At 36.2% G+C, this 26607-nt stretch overlaps 1 protein-coding gene across 1 annotated transcript in view; it reads right to left on the minus strand.

The window, feature by feature from the left end:
* Positions 1–728: 728 nt before the first annotated feature.
* The window catches only part of C18H16orf87 (chromosome 18 C16orf87 homolog), a 34120-nt gene continuing 8241 nt past the window's right edge, over positions 729–26607 (minus strand). The window contains exons 3-4 of the mRNA XM_070770510.1: positions 10308–10490; positions 729–2495 (exon numbers count right to left, since the gene is read on the minus strand). Of these exons, the coding sequence (XP_070626611.1) occupies positions 2377–2495; positions 10308–10490 (302 nt within the window). The 3' untranslated portion in view covers positions 729–2376. The remainder of the gene's footprint in view (positions 2496–10307; positions 10491–26607) is intronic.

Consider the following 26607-nt stretch of genomic DNA (forward strand, 5'->3'; position numbering starts at 1 on the left):
CACCATCCTAGAAGCCATTAAGAACATCGTGAATCATGGTTAAAAGTCAAAACATCAACATACATTGGAAGGTTGGAAGTTGATTCCAACCCTCATGGATGGTTCAAGACTTCAGTGGAAGGAAGTAACCAAAGGTGTGATAGAAATACCAAGAGAACTAAAACCCTAAGTGGAGCCTAAAGATGTGACTGAATTGCTCCAACCTCATGATCTAATTTTAACAGATGAAGAGCTGCTTTGTATAAGTGAGTAAAGAAAGTGGTTTCTTGACATGAACTCTACCCCTACTGAAGATGCTGTGAAGAATGTTGAAATGGCAGCGCAGGATTCAGAATATTACATAAACTTAGTTAACAAAGCAGGGTAATAAAGGTGAGAGGACTGACTCCAATCACATGCTACAGAGAAATTGTTCATGAAAGGAAGAGGCAGTCAATGAGGCAGACTTCATTACTGTCTTATTTTAAGAAATTGCCACAACCACCTTAAGCCTTCACCCAGATCAGTCAACAGTTATCAACATCAAGCTAAGATCCTCCACCAGCAAAGACTATGACTCTCTGAAGGTTCAAATGATGGTTAGCATTTTTTAGCAATTAAGTATTTTTTAAAATTGAGGTGTACATATATATATATATATATTTAAAGACATAATACTATTATACACAATAAATTACAATATCATACAATATATACATAACATTTACATGCACTGAGAAACCAAAAAATTCATGTGACTTGCTTTATCACAGTATTTGCTTTATTGGAGGGGTCTGGATTTGTACCCACAATATCTTGGAGGTATGCCTATATAAGTTCATAAGCATTTTAAGATATTAATCATATAACTTTTCTTCTCAAAATGAAAAGCTTCTTATCATTTTATTTCATAGATAAAAGTCACATTAACATTCCTGGGAATAAACTTTATTACCAGGGTTTTAAAATGCATAAAAGATAAATGTAGTAGTACTTGCAGGTAAATATGGAGATTGAGGGAAAAGGAATTCTTAGGAAAAATCCTATATCCTACCTAGAGTACCTCTTAAGCTCCCTCTGCTGGCTACCATTTAAATAAAGAAAAAAAAAAAAAAAAGTAAACCTCTTTTCCTTGGAGCAGTAATGGGAGAAACAGCCTGAAGCTGACAATGCTGTTGTTGAAATTGAAAGGAAAATTCTCCCTAAGCAAGGGCAAGTCTAACTGCTGCTACCTTTCCTAATAAGGCTTTATAATTTCCAAACAGATTTGGGGGGTAGGGGGGAGGTGGGAGAGGCCACAACCAACTTAAAATAAGGAAAGTCATTACCAAGTTTGAATGTGTTAAGCACAAAATTGATATACAAAAATGCAAAAGCATTAAGTATAAAACAAATCAACTATAAACAATTATCATTAACACTAGGAAATTAATAATTTAAATACAGTTCACAAATTTCACTATAACAAAAAGCTTATAGCATACTATTTAATCTATTCGTTTCAATATTAAGGTTTATTTTCTTTTTCCTCCAGAGTGAGGTTAAGTAACAACTTAAATAATTTTCAGGATGTATAAATGAACATCCATTCAGAACGAACATTACTGCTTAAAAGTGGCTAAGAAATATTTTGCATGTAATAAATATATTCTATGTTTAGGTTAACAGGCACCATCTCGAGAGCAAAAAAGTTTTTTTTAACCAATAAATAAATTACATTCAAGAAAACAAAGTGTTTATATCTGAAGTATGATATATCCTTAAATGTTTTTCTTCATATATAGCACCCAAACTTCCAAACTATCTAGAAAGTAGCTTCTAAAATATAACCCATACCTTAAGTCATAAAAATAAAAGGCAAAAAAAAAATCAATTTAAGACAAAACTTACAGTTTATATTAATTCCCCATTCAATAAAATATTAATTGCCAATTTATTAAATGAACTGTAAATATGCAATGTTAGTGCTCAAATCTGAAATATATATTTTTAAAAGTCACTCTTTCTCAAAGTATTTAAAATATTGCATCTCTGGTGGCAAACCTGAAAACTATCATTTTATTTCTCTGGTTTTCAAACTTCTACTCTCAACCCTCTCCTTTAATTCTTTAACAGCCAACCAGTTTGTTTACTTTTTTTTCTTTTTTCTTTTTTGGAGTAAATACACTATATCCCAAACACAAACACTGACAATACTCCTTGGTAAACAAGGAAATCCCAAAACAGTCCAAGCCTATAGCTTCACTCCAAAAGTGTGGCACAGGCTAAATGATAAGGAAAAAAACCAATCAATGGCCCTTATTGATGCAATCAGAATGCTCCTGAGAGTCCACAACTGTTTTGAGAATTTGCTGATGTAATCCTGAAGAAAGTTTCAACACATTTTGCAGACAAATATCAGAGAATAAGTCTTTGATTAATAATTTTTCTATTTATTTCTGCCAAGGCGACTGAAAACACGAAAGCCTTTTCATCAGAGAGGTTAGCATAGATGTCAATTTCCTTTTCCTGTTTTTCTGTTAAAAGAAAAAGGGAAAGCTTTTAACATAAAGGCAGTAGATTCAGTAATTTTTTGAAGTTTTCACTATTTCTTTGACAATAAATACTACACATACTATGATGCATACTAAATGATATAAAGTATCATGTTATTAAACTGAAATATTAAAATTATACAAAGGAGTTACTAAAATGCATTAACTTAATTCTAAGACTAAATAGAGACTGGATATATATTTCTATATACACAGTCTAATATTTCTGTAAGAATCTCAAATATTTCTTTCTTCTCAGTAGCATGAGGTCCCTTGTCTCAATCAAAATGAATTTCCTCACCATAAATACAGGCCCTTCTGAACATCAATGGTGCCTTTATGAATATAATAAATTCTTCACCTTAGCCCTGCTACAGAATATAAGAATAATCAACACTTATTTCTACTTTGCCCCATCTGATTACAAATGTAATCCAAGCTCATGGTAGAATTTTTTTTTAAATACAGAAAACTAAAATAGAAAAGAAAAACCACCTATTTATCTCAAGCCAGCTAAAATCATGATTAACATCTTTGTGGATTACAAATTACTTTTTCAGGTTCTACTATCACAATAAACTGTGGAAAATTCTGAAAGAGATGGGAATACCAGACCACCTGACCTGCCTCTTGAGAAACCTGTATGCAGGTCAGGAAGCAACAGTTAGAACTGGACATGGAACAACAGACTGGTTCCAAATAGGAAAAGGAGTATGTCAAGGCTATATATTGTCACCCTGCTTATTTAACTTATATGCAGAGTACATCACGAGAAATGCTGGGCTGGAGGAAGCACAAGCTGGAATCAAGATTGCCGGGAGAAATATCAATAACCTCAGATATGCAGATGACACCACTCTTATGGCAGAAGGTGAAGAGAAACTAAAAAGCCTCTTGATGCAAGTGAAAGAGGAGAATGAAAAAGTTGGCTTAAAGCTCAACATTCAGAAAACGAAGACCATGGCATCTGGTCCCATCACTTCATGGGAAATAGATGGGGAAACAGTGGAAACAGTGTCAGACTTTACTTTTGGGGGCTCCAAAATCACTGCAGGTGGTGACTACAGCCATGAAATTAAAAGACGCTTACTCCTTGGAAGGAAAGTTATGACCAACCTAGATAGCATATTCAAAAGCAGAGACATTACTTTGCCAACAAAGGTCCATCTAGTTAAGGCTATGGTTTTTCCTGTGGTCATGTATGGATGTGAGAGTTGGACTGTGAAGAAAGCTGAGTGCTGAAGAATTGATGCTTTTGAACTGTGGTGTTGGAGAAGACTCTTGAGAGTCCTTTGGACTGCAAGGAGATCCAACCAGTCCATTGTAAAGGAGATCAGTCCCGGGTGTTCATTGGAAGGACTGATGCTAAAGCTGAAACTCCAATACTTTGGCCACCTGATGTGAAGAGTTGACTCACTGGAAAAGACCCTGATGCTGGGAGTCGGACACGACTGAGCAACTGAACTGACTGACTGACTATAATTCCACTTTTGTCTGGATTTTTTATTATGCTTTGATTTTTAATCAGTTAAACATGTATATAGTTTACTTTTGTTGTTCACTCGCTCAGTCGTGTCTGACTCTTTGCGACCCCATGGACTGAAGCATGCCAGGCTTCCCCATCCTTCATCGTCTCCCAGAGCTTGGTCAAACTTATGTCCATTGATTCGGTGAGGCCATCCAACCATCTCATTCTCTGTTGTCCCTTTCTCCTTCTGCCTTCAATCTTTCCAACCATCAGTCTTTTCTAATTAGTCAGCTCTTCATGTCAGGAAAATATTAAGAATTTCAGCTTCAGCATCAGTCCTTCCAATGAATATTCAGGGTTGATTTCCTTTAGGATTGACTGGTTTGATCTCCTTGCTGGCCAAGGAATTCACAAGAGTCTTTTCCAACAGCATAGTTCGAAAACACCAATTCTTTGGCGTTCAGTCTTCTTTATGGTCCAACTCTCATATCTGAAAATGACTACTGGAAAAACCATAGCTTTGACTATATGGACCTTTGTTGGCAAAGTAATGTCTCTGCTTTTTAATACGCTGCCTAGGTTTGTTCTAAGGAGCTTTTCTTCTAAGGAGCAAGCATCTTTTAATTTCATGGCTGCAGTCACCATCTGCAGTGATTTTGGAGCCCAAGAAAATAAACTCTGTCACCGTTTCCATTGTTTCCCCATCTATTTGCCAAGATCTTAGTTTTTGAATGTTGAGTTTTAAGCCAGATTTTCACTCTCCTCTTTCACTTTCATCAAGAGGCTCTTTAGTTCCTCTTCACTTTCTGCCATAAGGGTGCTGTCATTTGCATACCTTAGGTTATTGATATTTCTCCCGGCAGTCTTGATTCCAGCTTGTGAATCATCCAGCCTGGCATTTCATATGATGTACTCTGCATATGTTAAATAAGCAGGATGACAATATACAGCCTTGACACACTCCTTTCGTAATTTTGAACCAGTCCGTTGTTCCATGTCCAGTTCTAACTGTTGCTTCTTGACCTGCATACAGGAGGCAGGTAAGGTGGTCTGGTATTTCCATCTCTTTCAGAATTTTCCACAGTCCGCTGTGACCTACACAGTCAAAGACTTTAGTGTAGTCAATGAAGCAAAAGTAGATGTTTTTCTGGAATTCCCTTGCTTTTTCTACAAACCAGCATATCTTGGCAATTGGATCTCTGGTCCCTCTACCTTTTCTAAACCCAGCTTGAACATCTGGAAGTTCTTGGTTCACATACTACTGAAGCATAGCTTGGAGGATTTTGAGCATTATCTTGCTAGCATGTGAAATGAGTGCAATTGTGCAGTAGTTTAAACATTCTTTGGCATTGCCTTTCTTTGGGATTGGAATGAAAACTGACCTTTTCCAGTCCTGTGGCCACTGCTGAGTTTTCCAAATTTGCTGGCATATTGAGTGCAGCACTTTAACAGCATTTATCTGATGCAACATCTTGGACTTCTGGTTTCAGGCATTATAAACTGACTTTCCACCGTGAAAAATTAGGATTTATTGTTTTCTGTCTCTTGCCATCATACTCTTATCACATCTTCCCATTACAGTTATATTATCATTTTGATGAGATCAATATTGTGCTTACATTATTCATAACATAAATTATTTCACTTTTCATGTACATTGTTTTCCCTGAAAAGATTCTCTTTCTTCATTTGCTTAGTTTTCATTACTAACTGAACCCAAATTCTCTCCTAGTTGGATAAATCTTTCAGAATGTTTACATATATCAGTTTTATCTTCTTGAAGAAATTCTTCAAGAAAGTCTTCTGCTATACTCCAATCTGACATGGTTGCTTTCTAAGCCTACTGCACAATGATCATGTTGAGATCCCTCGTCAATATCATGCTGGAGATTTCTTATCTCTCTCTTGAGTTGGACCCTGTGTTCTAAGTTCAGGATACGTTCTTGGTTTATGTCTTCATTTTGATGCCATGTATCTTGCAGTAGCTTCCTGAGAAAGGGCGTATGGGTAGCAAATTTTTTGAGATCCTAAATATTAGAAAGTGTCTTGAGTCTTTCTTCACACTAGTTACTAGTGTGATTAAGTAAAGACCTGAAGATTTCCTCTTAGTATTTAAAGGCAAAATACTATATTCCAAATACTGGTGCCACTGCTAAGAAAATTCTATACCACTTTTTATAGTTATTTTTTAAGTTGTTGCTAATTTACCTAAAATGAAATATATGATCTTAAGTGTACAACTGGATGACCCACACCACAATCAAGATACGAAAATTTCTCATTCTCCTCTCCAGTCAATCCCTCTCCACCCTACCAGAAATATTAGTCCACCACCATAGATTCATTTTGCCTGTTCTTGAACATCATATAAGTGGCATTGTATAATATGTACTGTTTTGTGTCTAGCTTCTTTCATTCAACATGCTTTTGAAATTTGTTGATGTTGCTCATCACAAGCAGTTTGTTCCTTGCTGGATAGTATTTCACTGTACCATTTTGATTATTTCCTTTGAACACTTGAAGGATTTTCCTTTTAACCAAAGAGAGATAATTTATGATGATATAATTTTGCATAATATCTTGTTTTAACCATTCACTTAATTTGGTGGGGTATTTCAATACAGAAATTCAGTGTCCTTCAGGTTTGGGAAAATTACTCGAATTATTTCATTGATGGCTTCCTTCTCTTTCATCTTCTGTGTTCTTTTTCTGCAACATCAATTATTTACATATGTTGACCTCAAACTGGTCCTCTAAATTTCTTATGTTTCCTATTCTATTTTTAATCTCTTTTCCTATTGCTATACATTCTGGTACATTTCTTCAATTTTGTCTATCAGATTTCCGTTAAAGTTTGCCATTTTTGCAAATCATATAGGCATATCTATACACATATACACATATATGATTCTCATTTTAAAGTTACATTTTATATATATATATATATATATATATATATATATATAAGATTCTCATTTTAAAGTTCATTTTCCAGGTACTTTTTTGACATCTTCAATTTCCTTTTGAGAAAAAGGAAATTCCTTTTTGTTTCATTACTACCACAACTTCTCTTACAAAGAATATTAATGGCAGTTTTCATTTTGTTTTCACCCTGGAAAAACTCATCCAAGTTACTTTTTTTTTCCTTTATGAAAGCCTGACTGGAGAACCCAATATTTACATCTCTAATTTTCACCTAACTTTCCTCATTTTAATTTGATAGCCCTGCCCTCAATGATGCCTGGTATTTCCAAGACCAGAAACTCTTTTGCCTTATCTTTTATCAAAGGATAAACAGCCCTAGCAAGATATTAAAAAAAGACTTTCAAATAAAGTTTTTTAGCCTCACCTTCACCTCTACACTTCCAGACATAACTCGTACCAAAAATTGCTGACCTTAAGGAAGATGTAAAACAAAAAAAAGTTTCTTTCTTAGCTTTTCTCAAAGGAGCTTACAATTTAGGTTTCTTGGGTCTACTAAAGAAGTTATTACTTTCCAGAATTTTGCTGTTTCTCCTATTCCCTCTCCTTGTGGAACTTTGCCCTTGAAAAACAAAAAGTCCCTTTCCTACTTTACTAGGGTTTGGGGAGAGCATAGAGCTAGATGTGTTTATTCAATCTACCATCTTTAACTTGAAGTCTACCTTAATTCTCTATGTTCATTAATAAGATATTCAAAATTGGCTAATAAATTTTAATCAGTGAAAATGTCACTCTTACTAATATCCAAAATAATCATAACCCCTAATATAAAATGAAGACTTATTTTAAACCAACCAAAAATTAAGTTTAATGACTGGCTTTTATGATGTTGTTACCTAGATGTCTAAAAAGATTTCCTTTCATTCTTCTATTTTTCTCAAAATATACAAAATAAAGTCAATTAAAAATGTGCTTTTAGACACATTGTAAGGTTTTCCTTTTTAAAATAAAGGTAAAGCTTGCTTCAAATTCTTTAAGTGTCCTATGAGCAGGGAAAAATACTGAATCTAAGTGGCTACTAAACAATACGAGGAGAAGGCAATGGCAACCCACTCTAGTACTCTTGCCTGGAAAATCCCATGGACGGATGAGCCTGGTAGGCTGCAGTCCATGGGGTCGCTAGGAGTCAGATACGACTGAGCGACTTCACTTTCACTTTCATGCATTGGAGAAGGAAATGACAACCCACTCCAGTATTCTTGCCTGGAGAATCCCAGGGATGGAGGAGCCTGGTGGGCTGCCGTCTATGGGGTCGCACAGAGTCGGACACGACTGAAGTGACTTAGCAGCAGCAGCAGCAGCAAACAATAAGAAGTATATCAAAGAAGTCTATTCTAAAATATATAGACATTTTAAATGTTCATATTTCCCACCAGTATTATATTTAGAAAACATGGTGTGCCTTCAGGGACCGTAAGTACAGCCCAAGAGCAAAATCTAGTCTGCAACCTGTTTTTATAGTCTTACTGGAACACAGCCATGCCCATTCATTTACATATTTTCTATGGCTGCTTTCCAGACACAATGACAGAGCAGAGTGGCTTTGACAGAGACTTTATAGCCCTAAAATATTATCTGGCTCTTTACATAAAAAGCTTGCTGACTGCCCCTGTTCCTGACCTACATTAAAAGATTCCATTTGATTATACAAAAATTGCTTTGAGGTCTTCCTTGTTTGTAGTAAAAGCATATCTTACTCTAGAAACAACTTTCTTAAACCTTTTCTATAACAAACTAAAAATAACTGAAAAAAATGTATAGCCAAATAAATGCTTCTGTTTTCAAGTTAACACAAAATAAAAGATTCAAACCTGCACAGTGAGTACCAGAACTACAGAGTCTTCATTTCCCCAAAGAAAAGACTGTCGTTATCTATTTTCTCATCTCCTCTGACCCACCACCAGAAGCATTCCTTTTCCATTCTTTGGATTATGTTCTCTTTACTTCAACTGTAAAGAATGTTCTGTTTTCTGGGCCAAGCAGTATTTTCCTTTTCTCTTTTTTCTCTGTTAGACTTTCCTTTACCTAGTTTCCCTATTGAAATAGTCTTTGGCATATACTTTCTGGTCACCCCATTATTAAAGAAGCACATTCAAACTGAGAAGAAAACTCAAACTCTCTGGAAGACCAGCATAATAGAAGAAAAGAGAAGAAGTAGTAAAATTAGCCAAGGAATTAAGGAGTATCTAAGCACAGTCTTCACAGAATATACTTAAAGACATTATTAACCTTAATTCTTTAGCCATATGATATTAAGAAATCTTTAACTTTGATAAAAGCTATAAAGATGAAGTTATTTACACTAACAGTAGTAATTTTATTCAAATAGAAATACACAAAACAGGGAGAAATGGTGAACAGGTAAGAAATTCTCAATGTCTATAATATATTTATGGGTGAATACCTGAATACTTAAGACTGAATGCCTGAAAAGTATAGCGTAGCTCACAAATAACATAAAAAATTATAAACGCATTTAACTGAAGATGAAATTATTCTAACAGAGGTTTTTTTGATGTCTAATAACATTGTTATTTATTTTTAATTAAAGTGCAGTTGATTTACTTGATAGAGACTTTAAAAGAATTATAGAAAGCAACTATCTTTTTCATTTAATTACTGGCTTGAAATTAGGGGCATATGGGGGTTCATTATACTATTCTTTTTAATTTGTGTAATTTAAAAAATTTTCCACAATAAAAGGTTTTTTAAAAGATAAACAAAAATCAAAGAAAAAGAAGCTGAAGTTTAAGTTGATGGTTAAAAACATCATGGTTGATGGTTATTGGTAGGCATACTAGTTATCCAAAGAAAAGAGAAAATCTATAAGGAGAATATGAATATGTTTTAGACAAAGAAGAATTCACCTTAGCTTTTGGATACTGAAGAACACTGAAAATTCATACTGAAGAACACTTTCAATAGTAAATTTTTAAAACTCACAGTATAATAGTTTGAAACAAATCTTAACAGAATTTAGATTTATCTTTTAAAAAAGTATAACCATTTTAACAGACTTATTCAGGATGTCATACACAAATTATTGTCTCTGAACTTTACTATCATCAGTTTATAGGAAAGTGAATTTACCTAACTTAAGCCTTTATTTTTCCAATAAGAATTAAATTTATGGAAAAAAAAAAAGAATTAAATTTATGGATTAAAAAAAAAAACAAAACAAGTATCTACCTGAGAGAAAAGGCTTTTACAAACTAAAATATAAGTTGGAATTTTAAATCCAGGAGTTAAATGCCTACCAAATACTTTCTTCACTACTATCTAATTAAGATCTTAGAAAACTTTAATACTTGGGGGAAAAAAAAACTGCTTGGATTTACTCATACCTCTTTCTTCCTCATGTTTTTTGGCAGATGCACTTTTAGGTCTTCCTCTTCCTCGTCTGATATGATCTGAATGGCTGTTACTTCGAGACCTCTTTCTGTTTTCTAAATCTTTATTTACTGTAGAATTTATCTTCTCTCGCCTAACTCTCTCTGTTCGCCTCCTCTTGGCCTCATGCTTGTTTTCTGTATGGATGAATAAAAGTGATATATTTTAGGGCTTAAGCAAGAACTGTTTGCCCATGTTCACAATGCTTTCTTCTTTTTCTTTCTAAATAGCGCTAGAGTTTGCTGCCTGGCATATTTTATAAAATTACATCCATAACATCTATGCCCTTCAAACCCATGCAGAAAAAAAAGAAACAACAGAATTCAGATCCATATTAACATGTAAGGTAGGAGGAATATTAGAAAACAAGTATCTCTATTTGATATTCAGCCCCTGTAAATTCACACAATTCCAAGGCAACCTTTCTGCCTTTTTCCTTTTCTCTGTTTCTAAGCTAAAAATGGTGAAGTATTAAAAAGGAAAATAAATATTCCATTCCTTTTTTCCCCCTACCCAAATCACAGATTGAAATATATAAAATACACAGAAGTAAAACTGACCTTAGCTATACTATATTAATGTTATGGAAAAAAACAAACAGAAAGTATCTAGGGAAAACATAAAAACACTAGGGAAGTAAGCAGTTTCACTTTAGTTACAGACAAAGTCATTTCTGACATTCTAAGAGCATATTTATCCCAATTAGAATCCAATAGGGGAACTTTACTCAACATGGTGATTTAATTAATGCAAGGAGCCATCCTTCTCACTCCAAACAGATTCAAAGGTTGGGTAAGACAAACAATAAATTTAATACATACCTGACTTTAAGAGAAAGAAAATTCCTCAAATGCCTAAAATAATGGTGGTAAAGGGGCAAAACAAATAAAAAAATTCATATCCCAAACACTAAAGGGAAAAAATTCAAAGGCTATATAAATTAAGTATGCTTAATAGGTACTATAAAGCAAAATAAATTTAAGTAAAATATTAATAGTTATTTCCAAATACCATATCCTTAGAAAATTAGTTAATTCCAGGTCTCAAATGAGACATACACCAGATAATGCAAGAACATTTAATTATTCCAGATTGTAAGAAAGTTCTTAGTTTAACAAATAATTTGCAAGGAATAAAAAAGAAAATAATAGAGTCAAAAGAGATATCACCCATATACAATGTGAGGACCTTATTTGGAATCTGTTTTTAAAAACCATTTATGAGAAACCTGAAAATGTCAACACCAGTTGGATACTTGGTATTACAGAATTAGTGTTATTTTTTATTGCATGTAAGTTTTTAAAAATTATTTATTTATTTGGCTGTGCCAGGTCTTAGCTGTAGCATGTGGGATCTAGATCTTTGACCAGGGATTGAACCCAGGCCCCCTCCATTGGGAACATGGAGTCCTAGCCACTGGACCATCAGGGAAGGCCCTGTGCTTCAGCTTTTAAAGGTCAACCTTTCAGAAACATATAACGAAATATTTATAATTGAAATTATATGAGATTTGCTTAAAATGATATACAAAGACAAGAAATGGATGTGGATGTGACAGTGCATGCTTAGAATTTCTCAAAAAAATAAAAAATTGATTTGATACAGTTTCATTTATTATGGCATCTAGTATTACTGCTAAAGGCAGAAAGCTTATTATTTTAGTGATTTAAAAAAAAAAAAAACAATTTTAAATGAGGCTTGACACTTCTAATCCAATTCTGAAAATATAAAGAAATATGTTGTTTAAAAAAACAAGAAATTTACATGTGATTCCAGTATTATCTAAAGTATAGATTTTGTTCAAATTTCACAAAATTTTATACATGTCCACTATTGGTTTTCATACCTAATTCAAGATTTCACATTGTATTTCTTGGATTGACCAGTTTCAGCTACATGCAATGAATTCTGATAACTTCTCTTTTCATCTTTATTCTTTACAAATATTTTCTAATTTCTCTTGTTACGGCTTCTTAGATACACCCATTATTTAAAAGTAGGCATTTAATTTCCATAAATATGGGTTTTTTAAAGTATTTTTTATATTAATTTCTCATTTAAATGCTTTATTCTCCACAATCACCCTGTGTTTTTTCAGTCTTTTACTTTCTTGAGGCTTTCAATGGGTAAGACAAAGATCTCTCTTGGTTAATGTCACACTGCACTTGAAAATATGTGGACTATTTTCAAGTATCTTTTAATATTCATTTCTAACACAATTCCACAGTTATAAGAGAACAATAGACTCTGTTTGATTTCAACACTTTTAGATGATGAAATTTTTGCACCTTGTTTTATGTCCCTGGATATGTTTCAGGGTCTCCTGGTGTACAGTCTATAGGAACGTCAATAGAATTTGTACCCTGCTGTTGTGTGAAAATTGTATAAATTTTAATTATGTTGAATTGGCTCATAAGGCTAGTCTACTATATCCTTCTACTTTTCTGTCTATTCATTCTATTAATTTTTGAGAGATTTTGATGCAGAAACTCCACCTAAAAAATCTTAATTTATCTACTTAAAAAATAATTGTAATACAATGGAACTATATGTAACTTTGATCTGTATTTTCCAAGTCTCCAATAAATGTATTATCATAAAAAATTCAAGAGGACTACTCTTTTCCTTGAAATTAATTTCGTTGATTTTTCAGGTTCTCCAGGCTCCCCATCATACCAGCCATTCCTTTTTTATCTCCTTTGGAGTCTTCTCCTCCCTGTAGATTCTTTTCCATCTCTAATATTAAAGTTCTAGGACTCTGTCCTGAACTCAGATACTCCATGGACCCAAAACATTAAGTGCTGCTGTTATAATGGTTCTAAAATTCATACTTTCAGCTGTGACTTCTTCACAAAGCTCTAGATTGCCTACCTGACAGCTTCACTTGTATGACTCACAAGCATTTCAAAAGTGCCCAAAAAAATAACTCTTGATTTTCCCTCCTCCAACCTTCATTATAATAGTAAATAGCACCAACAGTTACAAAAGCCAAATAACCTAGTCATTTGTGACTCAGATTGTTTCTTCCATCATCACAAAAGTCCACAGGTACTCTGTGCAAAATATATCCACAATTTCATTTTTCCCATTTCTGTGGGCAACATCCAAACCAAATATATTCCCTAAACAGCTGTCAAAATTACCTTTAAGAAAAAACCAGACTATATAAGTTCCTTTTCTAAAATCTTTCATTAGGCTTTTCACTTTATTTAAAATAAAGTCAAATTTCCTGACAGAAGACTACAAGTCCCACTATGAGACCTGACATTCACCTCTCACCCATCTCATTTCATACCACTAGCCATTTTGTTCACTACTCTCCAGACATGTCTTCCTCTAAAACAAGTTCCTTCCTCCTCTTGAGGCTCTGCATTTGCTAATCCTTCTGCCTAGAGTTCTCTTCCCAACACTCTTCATGAGACAGGCTATATTTCCTTCAGATGTCAATTTACAGGTCACTCCAAGTCTCCAAGCCCAAGTTATTTGCTTCTTCTACTATTACTATAGTCTGGTTTTTATTTACATATATGCTCAATATGTCTCCCCCATCAAAGTATAAGCTCTACGAAAGTTGGGACACTTGTTTGTCTGTCTCATTCAAAGAAACTAGAACATTATGTACGCATGTTAAGTGGTGCTAAATAAACAAAATTAGACTGAGTACATGCATTTATCTCACTATGTTCTCAAAAATTCTACTGAAATGCAAATAAACATGGGTAAAAGGAAAAAGGAAAATAAATCAGCAGGGTTTGAAACAGGAAATAGTGGTATTAGCAATCTGAAATTACAGAATTCCAGCAAGCTGGCAAACTGACAGATTCTGATTAAGTAACCAGAAAAGAAGAAACTAAAATTCAAAATAAGACTATGAGGTGGCTCCTATAGAAGGGGTAGCTGTTCTTCCCAAAGACACTCCCAGGATAGGACAAAAAGTATAAAAGGAAGAGTAGGCCACAGAGTGATCATCAGAATAACTCTACAACTACTGTAGAACAGTTGGGCCTATGTATACAAAGCAACTGACAAAGAAATAAAGCTTTTAAGAACCAAGCAATGTTCAAGGGAACTCTGAACTTCCATATCATAGAAATATGAAAGGGGTTCCCAGGTGGCACTAGTGGTAAAGAATACAATTGCAATGCAGGAGACGCTGGAGCCTTCGGTTCAATCCCTGGGTCAGGAAGATCTCCTGGAGGAGGCAATGGCAATCCACTCCAGCATTCTTGACTGGAGAACCCCATGGACAAAGGAGCCTACGGGGCCACAGTCCACAGTGTCACAAAGAGCTGGACACGATTGAGCAGGCACACACATCAGAAATAAGAAATAAACAAAAAAAAGTAGTTCCTCATAAAAAAGAAACACTATAAAGGATTTCACATTCTGCCTCAGAATGACGCCTTTCTTATTTTGGCAATCATGGATTTCAACAGCATCTCCCAGCTTACCTAATTTACATCTAAAGTCTGTTTCTTCCAATTATACAGAACCTCAAACATTAGCTTCTTCCAAATACACACTAAAAATAAACTCCTTCCAATTATACACTAAAAAGACGATGTCAAATGGACCTTCAAAATAGTGTGAGAAGATTTTCCTGGTGGTCCAGTGGTTAGGAATCCACCTGCCAATGCACCTGCCAATCCCTGGTCCGGGAAGAGCTACATGCTATGTGCAGCAACAAAGATCCAGCGCAGTCAAAAACGAATGAATGAATAAATAAATAAATATTTTTTTAAAGTGTAGGATATGCATGCAAGTTACCTACACTGATAAACCAAGGCCTTCATTTACAAGCATCAACAGAAAATTAAGGATTACCAGCTATTTGAGGAAAATAAAGAGAGCAAGAGAGAAGGAACAAGATAAAACATGAGGAACAGGGAGTTTCCTGGTGGCCTAGTGGTTAGGATTCTGGGCTTTCACTGCTGAGGCCCAGGTTAAATCCCTGGTCAAGGCTAAAAACAGACGACAACAACAACAACAAACCCATAAGGAACAAAGGTATTCTAGGAAACAAAAACATCTTAAAATGCTTCAGATGATACCTTCAGAGAATATTATACCATTAACATTCTTTTGCAGAAACAGAAAACACCCTTCCAATCATATGGAATCTCAAAACCCCATATAGAAAGACAATCTTAGAACAGAACAAACAACCACACTTCTTGATTTCAAAACTTTTCCTAACAAAACTGCAGTAATCAAAAAATATGATACTGTGTTACCAGAGACAAACAGACCAACAGAATAAAATATCCGGAAATAAATCCACGGTCAAATGGTTTTCAGGAACGGTAGCCATGAAAAAACAGAACTTGCAATAAATGGTAATTGGGAAAACTGGATAGCCAGAGGCAAAAAAATGAAAGTGGACCCTTATACCACCTACAAGAATTAACTCAAAATGGACTGAAGACCTAATATAACAGCTAAAACCATAAAAGGCTTGGGGGAAAAAAACAAACAAATAGGAGAAAAGCTTCATGACAGTGGATTTGCCAGTGATTTCTTGGATAGGACACCAAAAATATAGGCAACAAAATAAAAACTAGACAACTTGGATTTCATTTAAAATTGAAAAACTTATGTACATCAAAAGGACACTATCAACAAAACAGAAAGGCAACTCATGAAATCGAAGAAAAAAAATATTTGCAAAAATGTATCAGGTAAGGAATTAACATCCAGAATAAAAAGAACTTCCACAATTCAACAACGAAAAAAAGGTCGAACTTCAACAAACATTTCTCCAAAAATAGACAAATGGCCAATAAACACATGAAAAAATGTTCAACATCACCAATCATAAGGGAAATGCAAATTAAAATCACAACATGACATCACTTCAATCCCACTGGATGGTTAATAGGAAAAGCACATAAAATAACAAGTGTTGCTGAGGATGTGGAGAAATAGGAAACTTTTTGCATTGCTGGTGGTAAAGAAAAACAGTGAAAACACCATGACACTTCCTCAGAAAATTAAACAATTACTATATGATCCAGCATTTCCCCACACAGGTATATGTCCAAAAGAAACGAAAGAAGGGCACTGAGCAGTGTGTACACACATGCTCACAGCAGCATTTTGCATAACACCCAGAAGGCGAAAGCAACTCAAGTGCCCATCAGTGCATTAGAGATAAACAAAATGGGGTATGTAATACAATAAAATATTATTCAAGAAGGAAATTCTGACATGTTACAACATGGATAAACTTTGAAGACATTATGCTATGCGACACAAAAGGACAAATATTGTATGATTCCATGTAAGAAGATAACTACAGCAGTCAAATTCAAATTCACAGGCACAGGAAAAACACAGGTGGTCTGGGGCATGATATGGGGATGGGAGGAAAATGAGGAGTTACTGTTTCAGGTATATGGAATTTCAGTTTGGGAAGATGAAAAGAGTTCTGGAAAAGGATAATGGTGAAGATTAAGCACATGATAATGAATGTATTTAATGCCACTAACCTATACAATTTAAAATTATTAAAATACTAAATTTTATAATAAAAGATATGAAAAAATAAGATTCAACGAAAAAGAAGAAATCAAAAAACAAAATGAACTGCTAATAACAAAGTGCAAAAGACAAGTTAAACAGGGATTTCCCTGATGGTTCAGTGGTTAAGAATCCACCTTCCAATGCAGGGGATGCAGGTTCAATCCCTTGTCAAGGAACTATAATTCCACATGCCACAGGACAACTAAGCCTGCGCATCACAAATAGAGAGCAGCTCACGTGCCACAGCTAAGACCCAATGTAGCCAAAAAGATACATTTTTTTTTAATTCTTAAAAAGACAAAATAATGGACGTGTCTGAACACAGAATTCAGGCATGTCCATTATGAGAAAAGGAAAATACTGAAATTTCCTGGAACAAAATGAAAACAGAATATATGACAATAAGGGAAGAGAAATACAGGAAAGATCTAAGAAATCTAATACTCATCTATAATATAATGTGTAATTATCTACCCAATATTCATTCTCCCCCTCTTCCTTAAGAATAGAATCCTGCTCTGGTCAAGAGGAAAATGTGCCCAGTTAAAATATACACATTCAAAGATTCTCCTACAGGTGAAGAGGCCATGAAATTTAGTTCTGACCAATGACATATAGTGGAACTGGTTAAGGTTTCCAGAAAGTTTTAAATTTTTTTTAAGGAGTATGATCCCTAGGTTGGGAAGATCCCTTGGAGGAGGGCATGGCAATGACCTCCAGTATTCTTGCCTGGAGAATCCCCATGAACAGAGAAGCCTGGTGGGCTACAGTCCATGAGATCGCAAAGAGCTGGACATGACTGAGCGACTAAGCACAGCACATGGCTGCTTTGTCCTGTCTGTGTCTGTCTCTCTTCTTTCTGCTTAGAATACTTAAGAGATGCCTGGATGTACAACAATTACTTTGTAACAATGAGCATGAACTGACTGGTTCCAAATTGGCAAAGGAGTACTCAAAGATGTATACTGTCATCCTGCTTTTTAACTTAGATGCAGAGTACATCACCTGAAATGTTGGGCGGGATGAATCATAAATTGGAATCAAGATTGCCAGAAGTAACATCAACAACCTCAGATATGTAGATGATATCACTCTAGTGGCAGAAAATGAAGAGGAAGTAAAGAACTTCTTGATGAGGGTGAAAGAGGAGAGTGAAGTTGGCTTGAAACACAACATCCCAAAAACTAAGATCATGGTTATCCAGTCCCATCACTTCATGGCAAATACAAGGGGAAACAGTGGAAGCAGTGATATTTTATTATCTTGGGCTCCAAAATCACTGTGGACAGTGACTGCAGACAGGAAATTAAAAGACGCTTGCTCCTTGAAAGGAAAGCTATGACAAATCTGCTGCTGCTGCTACTGCTAAATCGCTTCAGCTGTGTCCGACTCTGCTCGACCCCATAGATGGCAGCCCACTAGGCTCCCTCGTCCCTGGGATTCTCCAGGCAAGAACACTGGAGTGGGTTGCCATTTCCTTCTCCAATGCATTAAAGTGAAAAGTGAAAGTGAAGTCGTTCAGTCGTGTCTGACTCTTCGAAACCCCATGGACTGCAGCCTACCAGGCTCCTCCACCCATGGGATTTTCCAGGCAAGAGTACTGGAGTGGATTGCCACTGCCTTCTCTAGACAGGGTATTGAAAAGCAGAGACATCACTTTCCCAACAAAGGCCCATATAGTCAAAGTTTTTCCAGTAGTTATGGATGTGAGAGATGGACCATAAAGAAGGTTGAGAGCCAAAGAATTGATGCTTTTAGCTGTGGTGCTTGAAGAGTCCCCTGGACTACAAGCAGATCAAACCAGTTAATCCTAAAGGAAATTAACCCTGAATATTCATTGGAAGGACTGATGCTAAAGCTGAAGTTCCAATACTTAGGCCACCTGATGTAAAGAGCTGACTCACTGGAAAAGACCCTGATGCTCAGAAAGACCGAAGAAAAAAAGAGAAGGAGGCAGTAGAGGATGAGATGGTTAGATAGCATCATCAACTTAATAGACACGAATTTGAGCAAACTCTGGGAGATAGTGAAGGACAGAGGAGTCTGGTGTGCTGTATTCCATGGGATCACAGAGAGTTGGGCACGACTTAGTGACTGAACAACAATGAGCATGAAAGCCACATCTTCTCAAGAAAGGGAAGAGCTTAGGTCCTTGGGGACAACACTGAACAGTCCTGTACAGTGGTCCCTTGGTATCAATAAGGGTTTAAAAACCCCTGACAGATACCAAAATCTGTAGATGTTCAAGTATCTTATATAAATGGTATATTATTTGCACAAAACCTACACACATCTACCTGTATAGTCTGTCATTTCAAGATATAATAACTAATACAATATAAATGCTACATAAATACCAGGGCACAGCAAATTGAAGTTTTGCTTTTTGGAACTTTTCGGAATTTCTTCCCCTGAATATTTTCAAACCATGGTTGAATGAACGTGCAAACATGGAAACCCACAGATGCAGAGGACCAACTGTAATGCCAACTTTATTTTTCTTCACTAAAGGAAAAGTAAACTATTTGTCCAATCCAGTGTCAGCCAGGTTTTCCATGGATGGCGATCATGACAACAATTATCCAATAAGCATGCCAGAAAGAAAAGAGAATGGGGGAAAGAAATAGGTAAAAATTTCCCTAGCTGAAGACTGGAGCCTTCGGATGAAAAGGACTTACTGAGTAACAAGGAAGAATGACAATGACATTTAAGTGTGAGTACAAAGTAAAGGCGATCTGTGAGTACAAATCAGAAGATGATTGCTTCTTGGCAGGAAAGCAATGACAAACCTAGACAATGTGTTGAAAAGCAGAGACATTACTCAGCTGACAAAGGTCCATATAATCAAGGCTATGGTCTTCCCAGTGGTTATGTAAGTTCTCAGAGCTGGACCATAAAGAAGGCAGAATGCCAAAGAACTGATGCCTTCAAACTGTGGTGCTGGAGAAGACTCCTGGAAATCCCTTGGACAGCAAGGAGATCAAACCAGTCAATCTTAAGGAAGATCAACCCTGAATATTCACTGGAAGAAATGATGCTGAAGCTGAAGCTCCAGTATTTTGGCCATCTGACATGAACAGACAACTCATTGGAAAAGTCCCTCAAGGGAAAAATCTTTCCCTCATTGGGAAAGATTGAGGGCAGAAGGAGAAGACTGCGTCAGAGAATGAGTTGGCTGGACAGCATCACTGATGCAATGAATATGAACTTGGGCAAACTCCAGGAGATCGTGAGGGACAGGGAGGCCTGGTGTGCTGTAGTCCACGTGTGGCAAAGAGTCGGACATGACCAGGCTACTGAACAACAACAACAAAGTAAAGGTACTCTCTCCAATGGAAGACAGGAAATGTACCACCACGTATCTTTCATGAAAATTTTTTCAGGTCTAAAACAATTTTTAGAAAATTAGTTCCAGAAATAAAAACACATGGGTTTTTTTTTTTAAGTATGTAAGAAAAATTGAGATTATCCTTGTAGTACAACGGAAAGAAATTTTAGTATGACAGCTCTGCTGTGGATCTAAAATCAGGAATAAAATTGTAAGGAACGATTTTTCTGAAATAACAATACCAAATCTTCACTGTCAAGTAATTCAGAGTTAAGGATAACTTACTACTGAATTAATGTTGACTGACTTTGGATTTCTAAAAGGTATTGGTGATAATAATTTCTTCATTTTTCTCCTTAACAAAAGTGAGTACGCAATTTGTAGATTCTTGCTTACTTACCAGCCTTTGCCTATGAACTTAGAGAATAATTTAAAAATTGGGTTTAATATTTCTATCCCTTTGTTCCTTCTCCCAGTAAAAACTGGGGAGGTGGTTGCTTAACCTAAAGCTTGTGCTCACTGAGAAATTAACAGTTAAATATAAATGAGCTATCCCAATATCTTATTGTTTTAAGTCTTTTTCTTACCTTTAGAGGAAGTCTTCTATAAACTAGTATCTCATTTAGATTTTTGAGTTTATTTTTTCTTTACAGTTTTTATAACAAAAAAATGTATAAAGGAAAAAGGTATATCCATTGCTATTTAGTGCAAAATAGCATTCTTGATGCACTAAACCATCCAGGAACACCCATGTGGAAAACCAAATTTAAAGATTTGGAACAAATTGAGTTTATTCTCACCAAAAACTGCTTGTCAATATTATCTTTACAGGTATATATTATCCATTTTCATTTCTCCTATAAATTCTCTGGTAATTAAAACTGAAATGTTCTAGATCCTATTGACAACATTCATTAGAACTTGATAAAACTGGGGAGATTTTTTTAAAAATTATACTCAATTCCCTATACATAATGGACTAGCCAAGGCAATCTTACTTTTAAGAAATTTAATTGTAAAAATTAGTATTTATGTACCTATAACATATCAAGCTTTCTTGATATTCTGTTCAGTTCAGTTGCTCAGTCGTGTCCTACTCTTTGCGACCTGATGGACTACAGCACGTCAGGCCTCCCTGTCTATCACCAACTCCCGGAATTTACCCAAACTCATATCCACTGAGTTGGTGATATCATTCAATCATCTCATCCTCTGTTGTCCCCTTCTCCTCCTGCCTTCAGTCCTTCCCAGCATCATGGTCTTTTCAAATGAGTCAGTTATTCACATCAGGTGGCCAAGGTATTGGAGCTTCAGCTTCAATATCAGTCCTTCCAAAGAACACTCAGGACTGATTTCCTTTAGGATGCACTGGATGGATTTCCTTGCAGTCCAAGGGACTCTGAGTCTTCTCCAACACTACAGTTCAAAAGCATCAATTCTTCGATACTCAGCTTTCTATACAGTCCAACTCTCACATCCATACATGACTACTGGAAAAACCATAGCTTTGACTAGATAGACCTTTGGTGGCAAAGTAATGTCTCTGCTTTTTAAGGCTGTCTAGGTTGGTCATAACTTTCCTTCAAAGGAGTAAGCGTCTTTTAATTTCATGGCTGCAGTCACCATCTGCAGTGATTTTGGAGCCCAAAAAAGTAAAGTCTGACACTGTTTCCCCATCTATTTGCCATGAAGTGATGGGACAGGATGCCATGATCTTAGTTTTCTGAATGCTGAGCTTTAAGCCAACTTTTTCATTCTCCTTTTTCACTTTCATCAAGAGGCTCTTTAGTTCTTTCCTTCCTGCCATAAGGGTGGTATCATCTGCATATCTAAGGTTATTGATATTTCTCCCGGCAATCTTGATTCCAGCTTGTGCGTCCTCCAGCCCAGCATTTCTCATGATGTACTCTACATATAAGTTAAATAAACAGGGTGACAATATACAGCCTTGATGCACTCCTTTTCCTGTTCGGAACCAGTCTGTTGTTCCATGTCCTGTGTACATGGAACAACTGTTGCTAACAGTTGCTTCCTGACCTGCACACAGATTTCTCAAGAGGCAGGTCAGATAGTCTGGTATTTCCATCTCTTTCAGAATTTTCCACAGTTTATTGTGATCCACACAATCAAAGGCTTTGTCAGAGTCAATAAAGCAGAAATTGATATTTTTCTGGAACTCTCTTGCTTTGTCGATGATACAGCAGATATTGGGAATTTGATCTCTGGTTCCTCTGCCTTTTCTAAATTCAGCTTGAACATCTGGAAGTTCACAGTTCTCATACTGTTGAAGCCTGGCTTGGAGAATCTTGAGCATTACTTTACTAACATGTGAGATGAGTGCAATTGTGTGGTAGTTCTTTACATTAGACATTTTCATATGCACTTCATCTACACTTTAGTTCTCGAAGGTTGGTACTATAAATCTATGTATATACAAGTAAACAGCAGCTCCTCATGGAGGTTAATTAATCTGTTACACTTACCAAACTAGAATCTGAATCTGAAGCCAGATCTTCCATGTAACAACATATAGCTCATGTCTGTACTATACCAAACTGATTTCCAGGCTCTGAATATTGTTAGTCCTTAAGGGCTTCCCTGGTGGCTCAGTGATAAAGAATCTGCCTGTTAAATGAAGGAGATGTGGGTTTGATCCCTGGGTTGGAAAAGGTGGGTTTGATCCCTGGAGGAGGAAACGGCAACCTACTCCAAGATTCTTGCCTGTGAAATCCCATAGATAGAGGAGCCTATACAGTCCAAGGGGTCGCAAAGAGTTGGACACAACTTATAGACTAAACAACAGCCCTTCTTAAAACCCTTTCTTCCTCTGGTTCTATAGCACAGCTTGTTGTTCAGTTGCTCAGTTGTGTCCAACTCTTTGCAACCCCAAGGACTGCAGCATATCAGGTTTCCCTGTCCTTCACTATCTCCCAGAGTTTGCTCAAACTCATCTCCACTGAGTCAGTGATGCCATCCAACCATCTCATACTCTGTCCCCCCTTCTCCTCCTGCCTTCAATCTTTTCGAGCATCAGGGTTTCTTCTAATGAGCTGGCTCTGTGCATCAGGTGGTCAAAGTATTGGAGCTTCTGTATGAGTCCTTCAAATGAATATTCAGAGATCATTTCCTTTAGGATTGACTGATTTGATCTCCTTGCAGTTCAAGGGATTCTCAAGTCTTCTCCAGCACCAAAATTGGAAAGCATCTGCCTTTTCTAAATAAAGCCAGTACATCTGGAAGTCTCAGTTCACGAACTGTTGAAGCCTAGCTTGAAAGATTTTGAGCATTACCTTGCAAAATGAGTGCAACTGTATGGTAGTTTGAACATTCTTTGGCATTGCCCTTCTTTGGAACTAGAATGAAAAGTGACCTTTTCTAGTCCTGTAGCCACTGCTGTTTTCAAAATTTGCTGGCATATTGAGCGCAGCACTTTCACAGCATCATCTTTTAGGGTCTGAAATAGCTCAGCTGGAATTCCATCACTTCCACTAGCTTTGTTTATAGTAATGCTTCCTAAGGCCCACCTGACTTCACTCACACTTCAGGATGTTTGGCTCTCGGTGAGTGATCACACCATCATGGTTGTCCGGGTCATTAAGATCTTTTTTGTACAGTTCTTCTGTGTACTCTTGCCACCTCTTCTTAGTATCATCTGCTGCTGTTAGGTCCATACCATTTCTGTCCTTTATTGTGTCCTATCTTTGCATGAACTGTTCCCTTGGTATCTCTAATTTTTTTGAAGAGATCTCTAGTCATTCCCATTCTATTGTTTTCCTCTATTTCTTTACATTGTTCACTTAAGAAAGCGTTCTTATCTCTGCCTGCTGTTCTTTGCAACTCTGCATTTAGATGCAGATATCTTTCCTTTTCTCTTTTGCCTTTCACTTCTCTTCTTTTCTCAGCTATTTGTAAGGTGTCCTCAGACGACCACTTTGCCTTTTCCATTTTTTTCTTGAGGATGGTTTTGATCACCACCTCCTGTACAATGTTACAAAGCTCTGTTCATAGTTCTTCTGGCATTCTATCAGATCTAATCCCTTGAATCTATTTGTTACTTCCACTGTACAATCATAAGGGATTTAAGTCATACCTGAATGGTCTAGTGGTTTTCCCTACTTTTCTTCAATTTAAGTCTGAATTTGGCAATACGGAGTTCATCATCAAGCCACAGTCAGCTCCCAGTCCTGTTTTTGCTGACTATAGACCTTCTCCATCTGCAGCTTCAAAGAATATGATCATTGTGATTTCAGTATTGACCATCTGGTGACATCCATGTGTAGAGTCATCTCTTGTTATTGTTGGAAGAGGGTGTTTGCTATGAGCAGTGTGTTCTCTTGGCAAAACTCTGTTAGCCTTTGCCCTGCTTAATCTTATGCTCCATGGCCCAACTTGCCTGTTAGATAGCAAAGTCTATCTCTGATATTTCTCTGTCCTTTCTATTCTTTATTTATTTTGCTGGTTCTTCTTCCTCCTCCCTAGGATTCCTAGGCTTCAGCGTTTCATCTGTACTTCAAGGCCACAAGGCTACTCTAATTTATTAAACAACATTTAGGAAATGCCAAATGTAAAATAATAATGAATTGCTTCTCACTTATCACCCTGACATGTAAAAGCCACTGTTGGCTGTTCTCCTACAGCTGACATTTTTCCTCAGTTGACAGGACCTCCCTACCTACTTCTACCCATAAATACTGGAGTCTGCCAGAGTTCTCTTCCTTCCCTATAGACTGTAGAACTAGCCCATCCATTCCCATGATGTCAACAACCATGATTATTTGAAACCTTTATCTCTAGCTAAGGCTACTCCCTGAGCTACTCCCAGATTATATCTCCAACTGGGAAAAAAAATCTACATAAATGGTATTTCACAACTATATCCAAATCTAGTTTCTTCATCTTTCCCTCAAAACTTGTCTTCCCTTTTATCTTCCCTTTCTAGCCACTAATCCCAGTAAGAAATCTGGGAGTCATTCTAAAGCCTTCCCTCTCCTTCAACTGATTCTAACTTCTTAACACTTGGAGTATCTGACCCTTTCCACTGTCCTTATTAGGTCTCCACCTTACCTCACTTCTCACCTGAATAACTGGTATACAGAGGATCTCAAAGATATTTGTCCAATAAAAATAAAATAACACTAACAGCATGGACCACGTCTTACTCATTTTGGAGACTCAGAAATGAGTTGACATGCCTCCCCAGAAAATCTACAGAGTGAATCATTCCAGAGTTTCCATTCCTTGAATCAAACTCTTAGGAAGTAAGAACCAGGAATCCATTCTTAACAAGCTCTCTAGATGATTCCTATATAACCCAATCCAGCACCAGTCTTTAAGAACTAACGAATTAGTAGTAAATGCATTATCATGTTGAAAAGGAGCAAACTCAGAGGCAGAAATGGAATTAAAACAACTTTTTGAAAACAGTATGTTGATTCCTTAAAAAACTAGGAATAAAACTACCATACGACCCAGCAATTACCACTTCTAGGCATACACCCTGAGGAAACCAACACTAAAAAAAACACATGTATTTCAGTGTTCATCGTAGCACTATTTACAACAGCTAGGACACAAAAGATGTCCAACAACAGATGAATGAACAAAGCTGTGGGACATATATACAATGGAATACTTCTCAGCCATAAAAAGGAATGCATCTGAGTCAGTTCTAATGAGGTGGATGAACCTATTATACAGAGTGAAGTCAGTAGCAGAAAAACAAATATCGTATATTAATGCATATATATGGAATCCAGAAAGAAACTATTTGCAGGGCAATAATGGATACACAGACATAGAGAACAGACTTATGGACAAGGGCGGGGGAGAGGAAGGACAGGGTGAGATGAATAGAGAGAGTAGCATGGAAGCATATACACTAACATATGTAAAATAAATAGCCAATGGAAATTTGCTGTATGACTCAGGGAACTCAAACTGGGGGGTGGGAAGGAGGTTCAAGAGGGAGGGAACATATATACACCTATGGTTAATTCATCTTGCTGTATGATAGAAATCAAACCAATATTGTAAAGCAATCACTAAATCAATTAAAGATAAATATAATTATTAAAAAAATGAAAGAAGGAAATAATCTTTAAAAAAAAAAAACTTTCCACCCATCCCTCCATAGACCTCGGATAAACAGGCCTCCCACAGACATAAATATAAATAATCCTTGAATCACCTCCTACTATAACTATTCTTTGTCTAACCTGGCGCCCTTCACTTCCATCTTGTAACCCCACAAACTATTTTCTAGATAGTAGTCAGAATGATCTTTCTAAAAGGCAAATCAAAGCATGCCACCGTCCCCTAACCTCATCCCACCACCCAGGGATAATTTCTTCTCACACGGTAAGAACAAAAACCAAAATCTTACTCTAGTTTAAAAGACTTAAATA

Source organism: Bos indicus, chromosome 18 (assembly GCF_029378745.1).
Source record: "Bos indicus isolate NIAB-ARS_2022 breed Sahiwal x Tharparkar chromosome 18, NIAB-ARS_B.indTharparkar_mat_pri_1.0, whole genome shotgun sequence".
NCBI classification, from domain to species: Eukaryota; Metazoa; Chordata; class Mammalia; order Artiodactyla; family Bovidae; genus Bos; species Bos indicus.